We start from the raw sequence: 20,618 nt of genomic DNA, 5'->3' as shown, positions 1-20,618 counted from the left end.
CAGCGGACACCAAGATATCGTCAAAATATGGGACGACTCCCGGTATCCCTTGCAACAGCCGTTCCATGACGCTCTGGAACAATCCTGGAGCAATACTTACGCCGAATTGTAGCCGGTTGCATTTAAACGCTCCTCTGTGCGTCACTATAGTCTGGGCCTCCGCTGTGGCGCTATCTACTGGCAGTTGCTGGTAAGCTTGTGCCATATCTAACTTAGCGAAAACCTTTCCTGGCCCCAATGAGTGCAATAGGTGCTGTACTACGGGCACCGGATATGCGCTCTGTTGTAGCGCGACATTAATTGTGCATTTATAGTCTGCGCATAAGCGGACTGATCCGTCTGACTTAACTGGGGTCACGATAGGTGTCTCCCAACGCGCGTGATCTACCGGCTCAAGGATTCCTTGTTCCACTAACTTATCTATCTCTTTATCTATTTTTGGGCGGAGTGCAAAAGGCACTCGTCTCGGTTTAAGTCGGATTGGCGCCACATTTGGATCTAAATTGAACGATATTGGTTTGCCCACATACTTACCAAGACCGGAGCTGAACACATCCTCGAACTCCTTAAAGATCTTTTCAGCGCTGCTGTTTCTCACGGCGTTTATTCCGGTGACTTCTAATCCCAGGGCTTCAAACCAATCAAGCCCCAGGAGGTTCTGCAATGGCGCGCTGGAGATGGTCACGGGCAGCTGGGCTTCGATGTCCTTAAACTGGATGTGGAATGTGCCTTGGCCCACGATGGGGACTTGGTTCCCCTGGTAGTCTCGTAGCAGGACGTCAGGAGCGCGCAGTTGGCTCTTTCTGAGGCTGGGAATGGCCTGTTTCATGGATGCCCATGAAATGATCGTCAGGGTTGATCCTGTGTCAACCTCCAGCTCGCAGGGTGAGCCCTCCAAGAGGACTGTGACTTTCAGCCTTTTGGGCCGCTTAGGGCGGACCTGATGTATCGTGGTGAGATACGTTCGCAACTCCTCTCTCTGGGTCAACTCTATCTCATCGTCTATATCCTGAAAATACTCTCGTTGAGCGTCTTGGTAGAACGCTCTTTCGGCTCTCTGTGTGAATTCTCTCTGGGGATACGCTCGCTCACTTTCTTGTGAGTAATCTCTCTGGGAATACGCTCGTTCAGCTCTTTGGGGAGTTTCTCTCTGGGTAAACACTTGTGGATTTCTCTCTGGGCGCCCTTTTTGATTTCGCCAAGCCCCTGGGTTGGGCTTCTGTTGGCGGTACATGGGTGGCTGCCGTGAGGCAGGGACTCCGCTCCGGCACACTCGTGCGATGTGCCCAAGTTTGTTGCAGTGCGAACAAACAACGTTCCTGAACCTGCAAGTAGACCTGGGGTGATTCCCTCCGCAGCTTGCGCAGGGCGGCAAACGGGATCCGGGTTTCCCCCCAGGCCTCCAGTGACTGCTCTGCATTAGGTGACTGTCCTCGAACTCGGGATCCACGTAGTCGGGGCTTGCGTCTTCGTAGTGGACTCTGGTTTGTCTCGGTGCTGGCTGGGTTTCGTTGACCCTTCTTTGTATGGTCACTGCTGATTTCTCCGCTGATTCCGACGCTCTTGCTTTGTTCAATGCTGACTGTAGGGTTAGATTCGGGTTGGCTAACAGTTTCTTTTGCAACGAAATGTCTCTTACCCCACAGATGAATTGCTCTAAGATATGCTCTTCCAAATCCCTGTATTCACAGTGGGCTGCTATTCTTCGTAGAGCTGCAACAAATTGGTTAATGGATTCTCCCGCCTTTTGAGTCCTCATGTTGAATTCTTTGCGGCTGACATGGCGGGACGGTTTTGGCGCGTAATGTGTTTCCAAGGCTTGTTTCAGCGTCGCCCATGGTACTGCTTGTATTGGAGTAGGCGCGGTGAGGTCTCTGGCCGTATTGAAGACTTCCTTTCCGCAGTAGCCGAGGAAGATATTTTTCTTTCTTGCATCGGTGATCCCCGTGTACTCATTTGCTTCGAGGAAACACTCGAAACGAATCATGAAGGCTTCCCATTCGTCGGTTGCTGGGTCGAAAGGAGCAGGGGGAGCATGCATCGCCATTTTCTCAGTTTGAATTTGCCGCGCTGCGGTGATCTGAGATGGCTGCCGGAATTTCTGCCGAATTCCTGGGCTGGATCAAATCCGGAGATTCTCGAAGTAGCGTTCTTCGTCCTATCTGTCTCTCAATCCCACCTTCGTCGCCAATGTTAGATCTGGGCAACGAGAGACAGACTGCGGACACGAAGTGACTCAACAGCTCATTTTATTAGTAGTAGTAGTAGTGATCCAGCTTGCTCTGTGGTCGGAGGGTTCCCCTTTTATAGGGATGAGGCACGCCCATTGACCAATCAGAGGAATACCTGTTTCCCGCTGTAGGAGCGGACCAGAGGGAAGACTTATCTCGATATATGTTAATATCTAACACATATTTACCATGAATCTCTTCTACTATCATATTTCCAACATGCAGTGCCATCCCTTTGGTATTCGAGCTACAAAGCTCCTATGGATCACTAGAATTCCCCACTTGGGAATCCCTAATTTTAGATATTGGAAAATAGATTAAGGGAAACTGTATCCTCTTCTTGGTTTTTTCCTGTAAAGCAAATAAATTAACCCAAGCAATAATTTAATTTCATTCCCTTTCTGCATCAAAATCAGTAACTGGTTTCTTTCCAAACTATACACCTTTTTGCCAAGGACACCAACAATTATTCTCAATGAGACCATTTTTCTTTAGAGTAGATGAACAGTAGTAAAACTCTGCTATTACCTTCTGGTTTCTTTTGACATAGTAAGTGAAATCACTGGCAAAGGAATAACCTGTTCCTGCTTTTTTCTAGGGAGGCTTAATCTACCAAGGGGGAAGCATCAGAAGGGTTGGATGCCTTGGTGTAAGTATATACTTTGCCCATTTCTATTTAGACCAGAGATGGGCCACCTCTAACTCATAAGCTTCGTAAAACTGGTTGGCCACCTTTTTTTAATGTTCCTGAATCCCGCCAAGATTATATTGCCTAGTCACACATTTTAAGGTGATTGCCCTCCCCACCTAAGTCCTAAAATAGTTGTGTTATTCAATCTCCCAATTCCCAAAAAAGAAAGAAAAAGATGAATATTTTCTAGCTTTACTTGTTTTGATGACATCATTTCCACTGTGGAATAGTAGTTAAATTACTAGATTAGGAACAGGAAGACCAAGATTTTAACCCACCTTCAGTCAAGAAAGCTCAATGGATGACTTTGGGCCAATCACTCATGCTTCAGCCCAATGTAGATCGTTGTTGTTTTTGGGGAAAAAATAGGCAATGGGATTTCCCTTGAGATCCTGGGAAAAAAGGTAGGATAGAAATCTAAGAAATACATGAACTAAATAAGGATACTGCATGACTTCAAAACAATAACAGGAACAACAAAATCTGCCTGTCCATGATTTAGATCTTTGCCTTCAAATAACTGTAATTAAAACCAGATAACAATAAGGAAGTTTAAGTACATTTGTTTAAGTTATGCTCTTTTATAAAAACTGGCACGAGTCTTTGGAAAGCAGAATAAGGAGCCCTAGTGATACAGGGGTTACAATGTAGTATTTCAGGCTAACTCTGCCCACAGTCTGGAGTTTGATCCTGACAGACTCAATATTGACTCAGGCTTCCATCCTTCTGAGGTCAGTAAAATGAGGACCCAGACTATTGAGGGCAATAAGCTGACATTGTAAACCATCCAAAGAGTGATGCGAAGCACTGTGGGGCAATATGTAAATCTAAATACTATTGCTATTGTTATAACTTTAGCACAATGCCGTTGTATTGCCTAGGCTTCCAGTTCTCTACCTTCTTAGTGTAATGGAGGATGCTGTTTTTGACTTACAGATGTGATAGAGTTTGGAATGTGCCTTGTCTAGTCTTCCAAGAATAGTAATGATTTTGGAAAGTGTGTTTCCAGAAATTCCCTCTTTCAAAAGATTTCCACAAATGGTGCTTTCAGAAGGATGGCTTCCAGTCCCAGCAATCAAGAAATAGTGGCACTTTTTGTTTGTTTGCTCCTTAAACAAATAAACCCTTCAAAAAGGACCACAGAAATTGTAGCAAACAGAGGACAGTTAGAAAATGCAGGCAACATTCCTAGATATTGCCTATATTTTGAGAATAAAGCAGGTATTTTTCATAGCGAAAGCATTATATGAAAATAATGAAAGCCTCATCCTGGATGCAAAATATCCCTATTTTGTAAAGTGTCTTCATTTAATTCTCTGATTTTCATACAGGGTGGAACTGCAAGTGTCTACAACAAATATGGTTGTGGTGATGTAAGTCTTCTTCTGTTGTTTGAATGGTGCTGTTGATGGCATTTATGCTGTTTAACAGTCCTGTGTTTTCTAGTATATTCAAACTATAATTCTTTTATTTTTCTGAAAATGAGTCCCACTAAATGGAATCCCCTTCTGAATGTATAGTGAGAAATTAATTTTTAAAGTTACATATATGCTCAATGATTTGCGTTGCAATTGATAAATATAAAATCCATAAAATTAAACATACACACACATACAAACTATGAGCACATCCATATCAATAGTTCCTTTCCCCAAACTTCCATAAAGAAATGTGAAATAAAATCTGTAATAATCTTTATTTCTGCAAATCTTGAAATAAAGAGACTGCCAAGAGCCAATCAATGCTCACTCTCCTTTTCCAGTTGACCAATAGCATCCAATATCCTGCTTTCTCCCCTCCAACTGGAGGCTGGTCCTGGAGTAACTGAATCTACATTCTCCAAAAGAAAACAAGAGAAGTTGCTAGTAGCCGTTTGCACCCACTTTCCTGTGCTTGTAATATTTGCAGACTTGAGAAAAGTACTGCAAACCTGGGTCCAGAAGCCAGAAAGCAAAATAAGAGTTGGGAAATTGGCCAATGGGCCACCCAAAAGGTGTGCGGAACTGAAACAATTTTAAAAACGCCAAATGTGCTGCAATTTTTAATGAATAAGGGCACAGTCAAAAATGAATCAATTGCCCCTACCCAAAATGTCATCATAAGATCAGTTAGGTCCAGATCCAGTCCTGAAGAGTGCAAAATATTGGATGGGAAGTATCCCATTGTAACTTTGATGCTGCATTTTCAGCATCATTCCATTTAGTATTCTAACAAGGATTTTCCAAAGTTCTTTCTCAAAGTTTAGAAATTGGAATGCTGTGGGCTCCTTGATTGTAGATGGACTCCCTCCCACTCTCTTTGGTCCCAATCTGCAAGCATAGCCAAAGATCAATGTTGTGGGAATTGTAGTCCAGAAACATCTAAAAACCTCTAGGATCCTAACTTAGGTGGAGATTTAAGTTAAACACTAATGAACAAGAATACCCTGTTATTAAATGCAAATCTCTTAAATTCTGTCAGTTCTATTTACAGTTGGTTTTATTTTATTTGCAGGGAGGCATAGATACTAGTGGCGGCATCAAATATGGGCAGGTAAGAAATCAATTGCTATGTTAAAGGTTTCCAAAACATGGAGGCAGCCGAGGAAAGAAGTTTCCTAAACCAGTATACTGCTAGCCTTTCAGGGTAGACCATGTCAGGAAACAGATACCCCAAGAAATATAAGTCTACCTTATTGATATGGGCTATATTGCAATAACAGAATGTGGAAAGGCTGATACTGTTTCTGTTTCTCTCCCTCCTGTTACAATAAAATAGGATCAAGGCAGGGCTGTATTGATATTCTTTCTTATCCTTTCCTGTATGAAACCACGGATTCCCACCAGGAGGGAGTTATACAGAGGAGGGGCATTGACTAGGCGATTCCCCTTGCTCCCGGAAATCCCTGTATGGAACTGTTGTCCAAGGGGTGGCATAAACTGCTCCATGATGTCCCTTGGTGATGTTACAATCGACAAAATATAACACTTGCCTTTTGTTTTTCTTGCAGTCTGTTTCAACTGTTTCAAATAAAGGGGAGGTAGGTTCTTTTTCTGAACTAAACCTTTGAAATATCCTTATGTAGGACCTTCTTTTAAAAGTGCAACAATTCCTTGCAACAAACTTGTCTTCTAAGTCATTATCCTGCCTCTCTATTTAAAGCTAGAAGTAGATTGACTAACATTAGGCTCATGCAAAGATGGGCCAAGATATTTGGCTGCCTATGATGGAGCAGTAAATCCCAGCCACACCAAATTGCATAAAATCTAAGGCCAGACAAATGAAGCAGAACACAAACACTCCGAAATAGATACCACTGTCATTAATTTTCTGCCTTTTTATGCCCACCAAAACATAGGTTGTCTGAGGTTGATCCCCACCTTCTCTTTCAGCCCATCCTCTGATTTAGGAGGATGGAGGCACAGTGGTTAGGAGCCATGGTGGCGAATAGTTAGAATACAGTATTGCCGGCTAACTCACTCTTCACTGCCAGGAATTCGATTCTAACCGGCTCAAGGTTGACTCAGCCTTCCATCATCCTGAGGTCATTAATATGAGGACCCAGATTGTTGGGGGCAATATGCTGACTTTGTAAACCACTCAGAGAGGGCTGTGAAGCACTATGAAGCAGTATATAAGTGTTATTGCTATTGCTATTTGGGGAGGCAATTTCTACCCAGGTTTTGCTGCTCCCCCTTAGCTGGAGTGTGCTTTTGGGGAGGCATCTCCTCCTGCCACCAGTTTTCAATTTGTCTTGGCCATGTTGTAAAGGCTGCACCTATACTGGAGGGATGGGAACAATTCAACAGCAGAACAGTGAAGTGCCAGTCATTCCCCCCACCCTTTCCTTCCTCTCACCCATAAAATGTTACAATATGTAGTAGAAGCTCCTCATTCCTCTACTTTTAGTTTAGATCTGGCATAGAAAGAAACTTAGCTCAGGTTATTGGTCTCATTTGACTGACAGGTGGTCTTCAGAACCTCAGGGCATTGGTCCTAATCTGTCAAAAGGAGTGTCACCTCAGCTTCCACATCTATCCCAGACTTAGGAAGTCGGTGCTCTCTCACAATCCTTGTTGGACACAATATCTGCCTTTAGTGGCGATGAAAGCTCCAATCAATGCATAAACTCATTATAGTCTTATTAATGAGTTTGCACGCATCAAGATGATGGGATATGGGGCAACACTACACAATTACAATATCGTGAAGAACTCGCAACCTGGGATATCAAGCAAATGGCTATCTATAAGCCTGTTTTCCTATGCCGCTAAACTGAATTTATTATACTTAATTTTGTGCATTTTTATTGTCATGGTTTAGATGCAGATTAGTCTTCCCTGCCCTGTTCAGCTCCTGGGCAGGTAGCTAAAGTGGATACAGATTCACGTTTGATGTTTGTTCAGGCAGTATTGACATTCCTATCTGATACTCATAGCTATAACTGTAGTTACAATTCTACTTTCTCATTTAAATCAGTAACTAGGCACCCACTGATTTTCATGAGGCAGCCTGACACCATATCTATGTAAAATGACATTAACAATAGTCTGTTCAATTGGGCAGAAAAATGGAAATGATTATATGGTTTTCGTTCTTATTTTCCAAATATCAGTTATTTGGGAAGAGTAGTTTTGAATCATTCTCCCATTTCATAGGGTTTTTTTTCCTGATTAAAAAAAAATTAAAAGCTTTTACAAGAGGGATTTTCCAAATGAAATTTTTCCATTCATTCAATTTTTACGACAAATTTATAATAAAGAGAAATAAATTCTAAAGGACTCCAGCCCTTTCTATTAAACAAAATCTAACTTTTTTCTGTGATGATTTTTGACAGGTCATAGTATATCCTCCTACGAAGCCTTTCCCACCTGAAGTAAGTCCTACTTATTTAATTCTTTAATTTTATTACTGTAAAAGAATGCAAAGTGAATGTCTAATTGCAACTCATTGATCATGCAAAGAACTTTTTGCTGACTAGTCAAATAGAGAGGCTTTTCTTGTAACTATTGTTTTTACTGATTCTTTTTTATCCTTTCTTTCCTTCACAGCGTGAAACATATGCATCGGTAAGAATGCTTGTTTTCCCAATTGGACTCAAGTCAATGTGTTTCTAATACTTACATTTAAAAGATATTAAATAGTCTTTCCATCTTTTCTTCTGTAATCTTTCTGGGCTAAAGAAAAAAAAGGAGATGAAATAAGCAGAGAACCAAGTGAAGGATATGAATGTGAAATTATGCCATCTTGAAACACACACATTCCTTTACAATAAAATACACTAAATGAGGCAAAGTGAATGCGCCATAAAAGTTTATTCTGGAAATAATTCATTTTTTAAAAATTCATACATTTAATTTTCTGGTCCTACAAAATTATTTCTGCAAATGATCTGCCTGCTTGGGGACTTCTAAAATGATAACATACATTTTTTTCCTCTATGTTCTTTATATACCGTACGTTACATTTTTATAGCACTTGTATGTCAAATTTCCACATACAATATTTCCAGACTGAACCTAGGACTTTAAAAAACTGTTATTATTCAAACTTTGCTAGAAACTGGTTCACAACCTCCCGCAAAGAATGCATTTTCCTGTAAATGAGAATGAATTTATGTAGTTGATTTATGCTACATTGAATATAAAACATAAAGACATTGCATTGTCTACATGCAAGAAGCTAGCAAGCAAAATACAATTTAATTGCTGCATTTAAGAAAGTATATGGATTGACAGGGTGTTCAAGGATATGGAATGTAGATTTTTTTGTAACTTCTGTATTGCATAATGCATTTATTTTGAATCTAAACACTCAAGTATATTAGTAACAGATGTAGTAAGTTACAATTAAGCATAAATCACATTTTTTTAAAGAAAAGAAGTTCCATTTTCTTTCATTCATTCCAAAGTTATCATCTAATTGCTATGAAAATATTCTTCCAGAGCCACTTTCTTACATTGTGTGTTGGCACATGGTGGCCAGATGAGAGTCAACAGGTTTGTTACAGTTCAAAAGCAATGGACTTGATCCAGAGTAAAATGCCAAAGAGGAGTTTATTAAATAAACATTAAGAGAGTTAACAGAGAAAAATATACCAATCCAAATGCTTTCGGCATGCCAGAAACCCAAGGATAGCAGCAGATAGACCCTCTGAAGTCAGAAGATACACAACAATCTTTTGAGATTTTGGATCAAACTATCTGGAGAAGAAAAGTCCAAAAATGTTTTATATTTTACTTAAGATCAGTGGTGTATTAACCATTAAGCAGACTAAGCACGTGCTTAGAGCACCAGGCCCAAAGAGGGCACCACAAAGTTGAGAAAGAAAGAAAAAACAATGAAGATTTGTACAATATGTACAAAGGAAAGGGGGGCACCAAGATTTGTCAATGCTTAGGGTGCCAGTGAGCCTTAATCCGTCACTGCTTAAGAGACAGCAAGTATAAACAAGATACCTGGGAATGGCTTGGCAACACAGCTTATTGGGGGCTTGATCATAACTTTAGATAACGGATCCTTTGCCAAGAATATTTTTAAGGAAGGTAGAGTCTATAGTAGACAGTGCCCAGGGATTGCCTGATGGCATATTTTGGCAATGCCTTTGGAAGTGTCCCCTTGTTTTTTAAAACATTGCTTTTAGGCAGCTGTTGTTCTCCCCCCCTTCAAAAGTGTTATATTAGTGGAATGGTGAATCATCTTCTTTATCATAATGGTTACAAATACACTACAAATACGAAGCAAGATGAGAGTAATTAACAATAACAATGATGCAATCCATTCCCAAACAGTATCTTCTAAGCAAATGTGTGGACAAATGTGCAATATATCAATTGCTACAGCTGGCTAAATAAAACTTTCTGCACAAATATTTCTTGTATCTGGAAAGGGAAATAAAGGGTCCTCACTACTAACTCTTTGACAACCATCCATGCTGCCAACACACATGGAAACATTATTAGAGTGATGTAGAGAATTCAAATGATTTTTTTCTCAATTTTTATAGCAACTTGCCAACTCCCACTACAAGCATATTCAGGTAAACATTTTTTCCCCTTTGCTTTATTTAAAAGATAATATCAGTTGTTTATCCAGAATGCTCACTGGCAGATATGAAAAGGAGGACTAAATCAGGGTTTCATATTTTGAATGGTTAGCTTGTAAACACTCGCTCAGGACACTTGCTTATTTTTGTTTTCCTAATGTTTTCTACACGTGCAAGAACGGTGATCCATTGGCTGGAACAGGAATTGACCGACAGTCTTGTTGCCTGAGTCAAACATTGTGGGCTGAGAGTGAATGACAGGCCCAAAGTCATCCAGCTGGCTTTCATGCCTAAGGCAGAATTAGAACTAGAACTCTTGCTCCCCTAGTTTCTAACGTTAGGTCTTAACCACTAGACCAAAATGGTTCTTGCTGTTTTCTCAGCAAGATTTCAGAAGTGGTTTGCCATTGCCTGCTTCCTAGGGCTGAAAAAAGTAATTGACCCAAGGTCATCCAATATGCTTCATGTCTAAGTCATGACTAGAATTCCCAGTCTCCCCCTTTCTAGCCTGGCGCCTTAACCCGTACACCAAATTGGCGTATTACACCAAATTCAGTGTACTAATGAAATATTCAGGAGGAAAGTGGAGATAATATCAGCAGGTGCTGGGGGGGAGACGGGACACCTTCATGGTATTAACTCCTATCCTTTAGAACATGTAAACCCTTGAGAGCTGGGAAGCCCGCTCCTCTTAGTCTTTTGAAAAGCCTGGAAGACCTGGGATACTTTAAGACTGGAGCCCAGTTAGGTTGTTTGTGGAGATGTTACTAGAACCTTTTGTACTGGTTTTAATTCTTTTAACTGTTTTTTATTCTTGTTTGTAAACCATCTGTGATTATAGATGTATAAGATGGACAGCTATGGAAATATTTTGTATATGTATGTACTATATATATGTATGTGTCTGTGTATGTATATGTACATATACATGTATATACACATATACACAGACATAGAGACACATACAAATACACACAGATCTATCTACCTACCTACCTACCTACCTACCTACCTACCTACCTACCAACCATTTATTTATCTATCTCCAGGGATGAAAAGAGTATTCATTTATAAATTATTGTAGACTCAAAATAATTGGGGTAAAATGCATACAGTATATTTTTCCACAAGAAAAATATCATAATTAAATGTCAATATCTGTCCTTTTGCAGAGCACTAAATACGGTGAAAAGATCCATAGCCAGGTATAATTTCTTTTATCATTTATTCCTTTCAACCTTTTAAGTTATTCAACCATACATTAACCATGAATTACAGATAAAAATGCATAGCAAAATTCCATTCTTTAATCTCATGGCAAATTACTACATTGAGTTGAGATGATGTTACTATAGGAGCATGGAGTAAGCTATCTGGACTACAACCTTACTTGCGGATGCAGCTACTGATAATCTTGCAAGTTTCCATTGGCAGTGGTTGTGCGTGTTTTGTTTTTTATGGTTTTGAAGGCAAGCAATGTACTGTACATTAAATTAGAAATTTCAGTATGGAAACAACATGCTAGAACATACTTTTGAATGAAATCTGAGAGTGGGGACTTCTCTTCTTCGCCCTCACCCTTGTGACCTCCTGTTAACTTTTCAGAATCTGCAACAGAGCCTGGGGGATCTTATGGAAGAGATTTTGAAGGGGTGTGGGAGACAACAGAAAAAAGAGGGAATTGTTTCATTCTCCTAAAAATAGTGCCATCTGCTGAGAAACCTAATTAGGCTTTGCCACTCCCGCTCATCTTGCTCACAAGACCTCAGATAAAAGGAAGGCTGTTTTCATTTTTGGTATCTGTAATTAATGATTTATGGTTAAATAAATGAACACAAAGCCCCTTTGATAGATCCTCTAATAATGGTAGGCAATGAATAGTTTTTTGCCTCACAGATTATTTCAGCGTATGACAATATAAATGGTATTTTCAACCGATAAAGGAAATTGTTCTTTCTTTTTGAGTGGAGAAATAGTTACTGTATGATTTGTTTTTGCCATGTAAGTTTTCTCTCAGCTTTATCCAGAATGATTTTCTTTGAGGCTGCTCTGCATGATCTAAAAACTCCAGTTCTAAATCACTCTTTGAAGATTTTATGAAATTTAGGATCACCTTTTGTTTATAGTTCTTTTCACAGACAGATTGCCTCCTCTAATTCCCCACTTCCCTACCTCCTGATTTTCCAACTCTGTTTTATTCAGACAAATACTGGGTAAACTGTAGGGTATATGCCTGCTGGCTTGCTCTACTCTCAGATAATATATTATACAGGGACAATAGCCCCAACAGCACCTGGTGCAGCAAAGAACATTTTTGATTTTCTGTTTGTGAAGGAGGAGAGATGACCTACTTGTTATAACAAGTGACGTGACTCTTAGAAGTTCCTAGGTGTAAGTGGGGGAGAAGTCCTGATTGGCTGGTGTTTTCACATCTCAGATATTGATTGCAACCAAACAATGGGGGGGGGGGGCTCTAAATTTAGAATAATTTGCTTGTCCTGATCTTAATTTTGAGCATCTGTGAATGTAAGTCTTCACTGTCTACGATTCCCCAAACAAATAGAGACTAACGATTGTCTATCCAAGCTACTGGATTTTTCAACAAGACTGTAAAAATGGACTGCTGGAATAGGGATAAATGCTACTTTTTCAGATCGGAAGATTTGCAAAACCTTTTTTTTTTTTAGTGATATCTAACACTATTTGGTAGATGTATTTGATTGCTTGTCATAAATTGGTCAGGTTAGAGTTAAAAATTACTACTCATCTTCTGGATGTGTGATAATGGAAATACTGTTCTAAAATTAATATCTGCCTTTAGGGAAAATATACTTATTTGTTTACATTTAGCAATGACAAATTTTGTGGATAAATAGTAAAGGATTCAGAGGTTTGTCAACGCCGCAGAATCCTACAACTCTTAAGTATCCTAACTGATAGTTAGGGCTGGGAAGAATTGATTAAACTCTATAAAATAGTTGCAGTTGTACAACTAATGTTATATAAAATTGTTGCTTTCGTCTACAGGATTCAAATCCTCAAAGTGACATCCGTATTACAATTCAGGTAACTATTATTTATTTTCATTCAAACCTTCAGTTGATAAAATAATAAAAATATATCATGGCCTTATTTTCCCCATAAATGTTATACATCAAGTACATTCACATTCTAAATCATAATGTCACCTTGCTTGGGCTTCCAGAATATGTGGTTCAGGCCAGCAGAACTTGTTTAATAAATTATTAAAACAAATCGTAGTTTAGAGCAATGCATTAATTCAATCACAGCGTTCAGAATCCTAAACCTGAAGCTGGACAAATGATAGGCAATCTTTGTGATTACTTTATGATCTATAGGCCATTCTAACTTCATGGAAACCTTCATGAGTTTTAATCCAGATTTGGATCTGCCTAGTGTACAAAGCTGTGTTGACTATTTTAAAGAAGAGCAGCTGCAGCTAATTGACCTGGAACGTTTTTAATTAAAAATGTTGAGAGTAAGATGAGAAGCAATCCTAAAATAATTGCTGGGAAATCCTAAGAATTTAATCCTGATTTCCTCCTTATGCAGATTTTATTTATCTGCCAGTTCCCGGATGTTAAACACAGATAAGAAATGAAAATTAGATTCGGTTAAGTGCTTAATTTTCTTAATTGAACAGAAGAGAAATTACAATATCTACCGTAGTTGGGTTTTTTTTAAAAAATTCACTATAAAGACCTGATTATAGAGCCAGTTTGGTCCAGTGGTTAAGGCACCAGGCTAGAAACAGGGAAACTGTGAGATCTCTTGTAGTTCTAGTCCCAATTTAGGCACCTGGGTGGCTTGGATCAGTCATTCTCACTCAGCCTACAACATCAGATCCAGGCTAGTCAGTCAATTACAACCAATGTATCAACTTTCAGCTGGTCTTTTTTTTTTTTTGACTCTGCACTTGTGAGAAAAATATTAAGAAAAAAATAAAAAATATAAAGATCTTGCTTCGCTATTCAGCTTCTTAATTACACATAACATAATAGACCCAATTAATGTTTATGTTCAAGAGATTAGGTTTGTTTAACAGGAAAAGCAATCATAATTATATATGTACAAGGATGTTCTTCCAACATATTCTTTTAATGTATTATTTGTAACCTAATACTTACAAGTAGTCCTCAAGTTATGACCACGATTGAGCCCAAAATGTATGTTGCTAAGTGAAACATTTGTTAAGTAAGTTTTGCCCCATTTTACGAATTTTCTTGCCATTTCTTCTTAAGTGAACCATTGCATTTGGTAAGTTAGTAACATGGTTGCTAAGTGAATCTGGCTTCCCATGGATTTTGCTAGTCAGAAGGGCGCAAAAGCGGATCACATGACTCCAGGACACTGCACAGGTCATAAATATGAACCAGTTGCCAAGCATCTGAATTCCGATCATGCAGCCATGGGGATGCTGCAACAGTCATAAGTGTGGGGAAGAATCATAAGTCACTTTTTCAGTGGCGTTGTAACTTTGAATGGTCACTAAATGAACTCTTGTGAGTTGAGGATTACCTATATGTGAAATGCTTCTTGTTTTTAAAATGGCTTCTGTTATGTTTCCCTAGAGTGGACAACCTATGAAAGTTTGCGATAAGGTAAGCACTCTTTCATTATCAACATCATTGAATCAATATAGTTTGATAAGTATCCCTCTAATTTTGAAGAATGAGTTGACAAATTAGAGGAGGATAAATCTGTTCGCTGCTAGGCTTGACAGCTAGGTCTAGAGTCCAAGGTCTAGCTAGCTATTACTAGAGAACCAGTGCAATATAATAGTTAAAGTGTTGGTCTAAACCAGGTCAAAAGTCTACTCCCACCAAAACTTTGAGCCAGGCTTAATTTTCCAACCTTAGCTTAGCTAGATGGTTTATCTGGTTTTAGATGCAGCTAATGTGGCAACAAATGGCAATATGCAACTAAGCTCAGCTTTGAATAAGGAGAGAAAAATTCTTTCTTTAGAGACTGTGGTTAGATCCACAAGCAGGCGGTATTCTTTCCTGGCTATTATTAATATGCGAGTGAGGAAGACAAGCAGCTGCTTTCGTTGTTCTAGAACAGGGATCAGCAACCTGTGGCTCTGGAGCCACATGTGGCTCTTTTATCCCTCTGCTGCGGCTCCCTGTTGCTGGTAGGTTCCACAATTGATAGGGCTTTCGGTTAGGACAGGTAGAGGAAAAAGGACGCCCCACTAGGAGGAGACTCTATGGTGGGGGAACCGGACTTCCGGTCGGCTCCACAATTGATAGGGCTTACAGTTAGGACAGGTAGAGGAGAAAGGACGCCCCACTAGGAGGAGACTCTATGGTGGGGGAACCAGACTTCCGGTCGGCTCCAGAATTGAACGGGGGGCTTCCGGTTAGGACCTTTGTGGCTCTTTGAGTGTTTAAGGTTGCCGACCCCTGTTCTAGAAGATAAAGAAAGAAGGATTAGAGGCAAAACTGTCAAGTGATCTTGCTGAATCATAGCTTGCGTTGAAGGTGGTAACACCAGCAAGGCATATGGAGATTACTGAACACTAGCATCCTGCAATCTGCCAAAGGATAGTAAATCAAGGATGACTGGTCTCCTCATTAAAAGCCAAGCTAGTAGGGAGGAAGGGAAGTTAACAGCAACTATTGGATAGGGCATTCAAAAATTAACTTGTCAACAGAACATCTGTGTAACAAACCAGAAAGGTTGGACTTCTGCAGCTATAAAATACTGCTGAGATAATTCCACAAAAATATGAAATATTAAGACATACATATACTTTGGGGGCACGATGGTTCAGGGGTTAAAGACACCGAGCTTGTTGGCTGGAAAGTGATCAGCCTAGGTTCAAGACAGGAGCACCACACAATAAGGTGAGTTCCCATTCCTGCCCCAGCTCATTTCCACCTAGCAGTTCGAAAGCATTCAAATGCGAGTAGATTAATAATATCACTTTGGTACAAAGGCAATAGCATTCTGTGCACCTCTGGCATATAGCCATGCTGGCCACATGACTAAGGAACTGTCTTAAGACAATGCTGGCTCCCTTATCCGTGGTATCCTATTGCGCCGGTTGGAGGGGATAGGAGTCGGAGGTACCGTTTTGCGGTGGTTTGGCTCCTACCTCTCCGACCAGAGGCAATGTGTGTTGACAGGGGGACAGAGGTCGACCCCGAGGCCACTCACTTGTGGAGTGCCACAGGGGTCGGTCCTCTCGCCTCTCCTGTTCAACACATATGTGAAGCCGCTGGGTGAGATCATCCGTGGTTTTGGGGTTGAGTATCACCTCTACGCTGATGATACTCAGCTGTATATTTCAACTCCAAACCATCCCAACGAGGCTGTCGAAGTGATGTCCCGGTGTTTGGAGGCCGTCGGGGTCTGGATGGGGGACAACAGACTTAAACTCAACCCCTCCAAGACTGAGTGGCTGTGGCTACCGGCACCTCGGTTCAGCCAGCTGATCCCATCGCTGGCCAGAGGGGACGAACAATTGCCCCCTGTGGAACGGGCGCGCAATTTGGGCGTCCTCCTTGATGCCCGGCTGTCAATGGATGACCATGTGGCAGCCGTGGCAAGGGGGGCGTTCCACCAGGTTCGCCTGGTGCGCCAATTGCGCCCCCTACTGGACCGGGATGCCCTACGCACGGTCACTCATGCGCTGGTGACGTCCCGCCTGGATTACTGCAACGCTCTCTACATGGGGCTGCCCTTGGGACGCGCCCGGAGACTGCAGTTAGTTCAGAACGCAGCCGCGCGGGCTGTGATGGGGAGTACGAGGTACTCCCACGTAACACCTCTCCTGCGCAAGCTGCACTGGCTGCCTGTGGTTTTCCGGGTGCGTTTCAAGGTGCTGATTACCATCTTTAAAGCGCTCCATGGCACGGGACCTAGTTACTTGCGGGATCGCATCCTCCCACATACATCCCTGCGGCCAATACGCTCACACAGGGAGGGACTTCTCCTGGTGCCGTCCACTAGGCAATGCCAGCGGGCGACACCGAGGAGTAGGGCCTTCTCTGTGATGGGCCCAACCCTCTGGAATGACCTCCCCCCCGACATTAGAACCACTTCTGACCTCCGCTCCTTCCGGCAAAAACTGAAGACCCACCTGTTCCGACTAGCAGGCCTGGCATAATTCAACTGTCCCTCCTGGCAAATGTATTATATCTGGTTATTTTAGGGGTTTTTTAATTTACTGTATTTGTTTTTAGGGGTTTGAATTTATTTTATATCTGCTTTGTACAGTTCTTTTAACTACATTTTAACCTCCTCCATGTCAATTGTCAACTGTACATATTTAATTTAATTTTATTGTATCCTGTTATATTTTGTATGAACTGTACACCGCCCCGAGTCCCTTGCGGGAGAGGGGGCGGTCTAGAAGCATTAAATATTATTATTATTATTATCCGAGAAATGTAGATGAGTACTACACCCTAGAATCCGATACGACTGGTCAGGGGCAACTTTACATATACTTTACTTGTGCTTTAGAAGTACTATTTGACTTCTAATCATTCCATCACTTCATTTCCAAATAACTGTTTCTTTCTTTTTTTATAAACAGACATCTTCTTCCTACAACAGCCACGCCTGTAAATTGGTAAATATATTCTCAAAAGGGAAATTGTTTTTACTCCTTTGGAGTCATTTGGTGTTTGATACACACTATAAAATGTGTATCTTTTGTGCGCCTTTTTTTTAAAAGTGTTGTTTTAATATACAAAAAGGTATGGAAAGAGAAAAATGCAGAAGGAGAAAATTCATAATAAAATATTTTTAACCTATCACAAAATGTTGACCATGGAAAATCAGTCTTTCCATTATGCTGATTTAGAGCTGGCTTTAAATAGTCAACGTTTTGACCATGGAAAACAATGCAAATGCAACAATGCAAAACAATGCACATAAGATTGAAAATCTTTGCAGTAGTGAAGAATTGTCGTTTTTGTTCCTGTTAATATTCAGTACATCCATAATAATTTTCATATCAATGTTCAAAGTTTTGGATCTATAATTCCAAAATATATTTCCACTTTCTTAACAGACTATACAGTCTTCTTCATCTCAGAGTGGTGGTTCTTCTGTCTCTCAGGTAAACTTGGCTTCACTTGGATTTTTTTTTGGGGGGGGAGAGAACGCTATTTCTGATGATAAATATCAATGTGAGAAATCTGGAGGATTTATTTATGTAGGTATGGCAGCAACTCCCAACCTTTTGGGCACTGGTTCTGTGGAGAAGTAGGGAGGCGGTGACTCAGTGGCTAAGACACTGAGCTTTTCGATCAGAAAGGTTAGCAGTTCAGCGGTTCGAATCCCTAGTGTCGCACAATGGAGTGAGCTCCCGTTACTTGTTCCAGCTTCTGCCAACCTAGCAGTTCGAAAGCACGTAAAAAATGCAAGTAGAAAAATAGGAACCATCTTTGGTGGGAAGGTAACAGCGTTCCATGTGTCTTCGGCATTTAGTCATGCCGGCCACATGACCATGGAGACGTGTTCAGATAGTGCTGGCTCTTCGGCTTTGAAACGGAGATGAGCACCACCCCCTAGAGTTGGGAACGACTAGTACACATATGCGAGGGGAACCTTTACCTTTACCTCTGTGGAAAAATATTTTTCCGTGGACCGGAGTGGCATCCCACAGATGGGGCTTTGCTTGTTTGCACCAACCGGTTGCTGGCATGGCGTGAACTGGTGCGGTCCATGTGCCCCATGGATTATTTCTTCATCGAAGCAATCTTCTCCACCTCAGATTTCTATCCATGCATGTAGGTAAGGTTGCTGGGATTCCACTCCCAAATGTATTTAAAAATCTTGATTTATGCTATCAAATTCTCACTTGGAAGAATAAGTGCAGAGAAGGGTATTTTAAATCCTTTACTCGCTCCAAAAAACTAAGCAAAATTGTTTTCTTCAGAGAACTTGTCAAATGCAAACCAGCAGTAGGATCGACAAGAGGTTTCATGGATATGGCACTAATTGTGTTTGTGATCCCTTATTTAGCTCACAGATAAGCCAGCAGAAGTTAGTTGTCTAAATGATCCCCGAAGTTATAAAAAACATTCACCCTGGGAAGTTTTTCGACAGTAATTGTATTCTTTACCAGTACTGATTCCATTGCAATACAGAAAATAATGATAACTGGAGTCTTGCAATGTCCATCTCAACTTAGATTTTATTCAAAAGAGATTATATTTTGGATACTGTCTGTCTGTCTGTCTGTCTGTCTGTCTGTCTGTCTGTCTGTCTATCTATCTATCTATCTATCTATCTATCTATCTATCTATCATCTATTATTCTATCATCTATCTACCCACCCATCCTCCCACCCACCCATCCATCTCCAAAACATCTACATATAATGTCCTTCTTGAACAACAATTTTATGATATTTCCTATTTGCTTAATAGGAAATTTGCTTTTTTTTTTTACTTTCAGCTATTGGAAAGCTAATTTTCTCCTCCTTTGTCTTTGTATTGTCTGTGACAATACCTTTTTCACGCCAGGATTTGTAGATGTTAGGGTTATTTTAAGAACTATGTTCCATTACATACAAAAATGATGTCTTTAGTCGTGCTATTATTATTATTTTCATCAGGGTGAAACGATTATAGTTAGTGACGGTAGACCTTCCTCGGGTGGTAGTAGTGGAACCTCGATTATAGTTGATGGCGGGAGACCCTCTACTGGATCATCATCTACATTTGGCAGCGGTGGATCTATTGTATCAACTGGCCGTAATCCTTGTGGTCAGGTTGGTATCTTTCCTCACAAATACAACCTGCTAAAGTGTTTCTTGGGTTCTCCTTGGGAAGAGAGGACTTTCCACTCTACCCTACTTTACGCAAAATACAACTTTAATGTAATAGAGGCAGTTCAGTTTGACATTGGGAAAGCTTGCATATAATCTTAAGAGAGTAAATCTACTCTCTTGTCCTACTCATCCAACATGGCTGCAAGGAGGTCAGCAAAAGTATACATGTTTTCTTTGAATTATGTTTGACTAATTAAAAAAATAGATTGTTTTAATGTATAATTAGCTTACAGTATTGTTAGGTTTGAATGATATCACAACCAACAATTAATTAAAAAAAGAGGAGGAATTTTTTCATCTCCCTTCCCCGCCCCCGCCCCTCAGCCACATTACAAGAAGAAAAGAGAATATGAAAACTTGCTGTGGTTTGTTTTCATTGTATTAAACTATTCTTTAGAGTTACATGTGAGCCAGCTCTTTATTTCTATAATCGGATGAATGCCTGCTTATATCCATTCTGATTATTGTAATGTGTGGAAATTCATCATATTCAAACAGAAATTTGTATAATCAATTTTGAGTCATGAATCCATCTGTTGGCTGAAGAACTCCTATTTCTGTTTATGACTGCAACGTCTTTTCTTCAGTTGAGGCATTTTTTCCCTCAACTTAAGCTGTAATGTGCAAATACTAATATTTTAATTAATTGATAATCAATTAACAAACTGTCTATTTACTTATTTGCCCCACAGGGAAATACCCCTGACAAGAATCCTTGTAAACCGGTAAGATTTATTTATCATTAAGGATAAATTGTGGCTCTTCAAATACTTGTTGTTGCATATTTTGATGTCAGAAAGGTACCTAGTGCCCATTCCTACCCCAAACTCATTGAAAATGTGCTTCTAATTTCCTTAA

At 40.3% G+C, this 20,618-nt stretch overlaps 1 protein-coding gene across 5 annotated transcripts in view; it reads left to right on the top strand.

Annotated features, from left to right (window-relative positions):
* The window catches only part of LOC309389661 (uncharacterized protein), an 88,963-nt gene that overhangs the window by 16,286 nt on the left and 52,059 nt on the right, over window positions 1–20,618 (top strand). For all 5 annotated transcript variants that reach the window (XM_081948259.1, XM_081948260.1, XM_081948258.1 and 2 more), the window contains exons 9-22: window positions 2,830–2,880; window positions 4,254–4,295; window positions 5,416–5,454; window positions 5,912–5,941; window positions 7,739–7,777; window positions 7,953–7,970; window positions 9,908–9,940; window positions 11,119–11,151; window positions 12,974–13,012; window positions 14,539–14,568; window positions 17,514–17,549; window positions 17,994–18,041; window positions 19,545–19,700; window positions 20,453–20,485. In XM_081948259.1, coding sequence (XP_081804385.1) covers window positions 2,830–2,880; window positions 4,254–4,295; window positions 5,416–5,454; window positions 5,912–5,941; window positions 7,739–7,777; window positions 7,953–7,970; window positions 9,908–9,940; window positions 11,119–11,151; window positions 12,974–13,012; window positions 14,539–14,568; window positions 17,514–17,549; window positions 17,994–18,041; window positions 19,545–19,700; window positions 20,453–20,485 — 627 coding nt within the window. The remainder of the gene's footprint in view (window positions 1–2,829; window positions 2,881–4,253; window positions 4,296–5,415; window positions 5,455–5,911; window positions 5,942–7,738; window positions 7,778–7,952; window positions 7,971–9,907; window positions 9,941–11,118; window positions 11,152–12,973; window positions 13,013–14,538; window positions 14,569–17,513; window positions 17,550–17,993; window positions 18,042–19,544; window positions 19,701–20,452; window positions 20,486–20,618) is intronic.

Source organism: Natrix helvetica (genome assembly GCF_964273705.1).
Source record: "Natrix helvetica genome assembly, chromosome: 3".
Classification (NCBI taxonomy): domain Eukaryota; kingdom Metazoa; phylum Chordata; class Lepidosauria; order Squamata; family Natricidae; genus Natrix; species Natrix helvetica.
The sequence above is the reverse complement of the archived record's forward strand: the minus strand, read 5'-3'. Positions and strand labels throughout refer to the sequence as shown.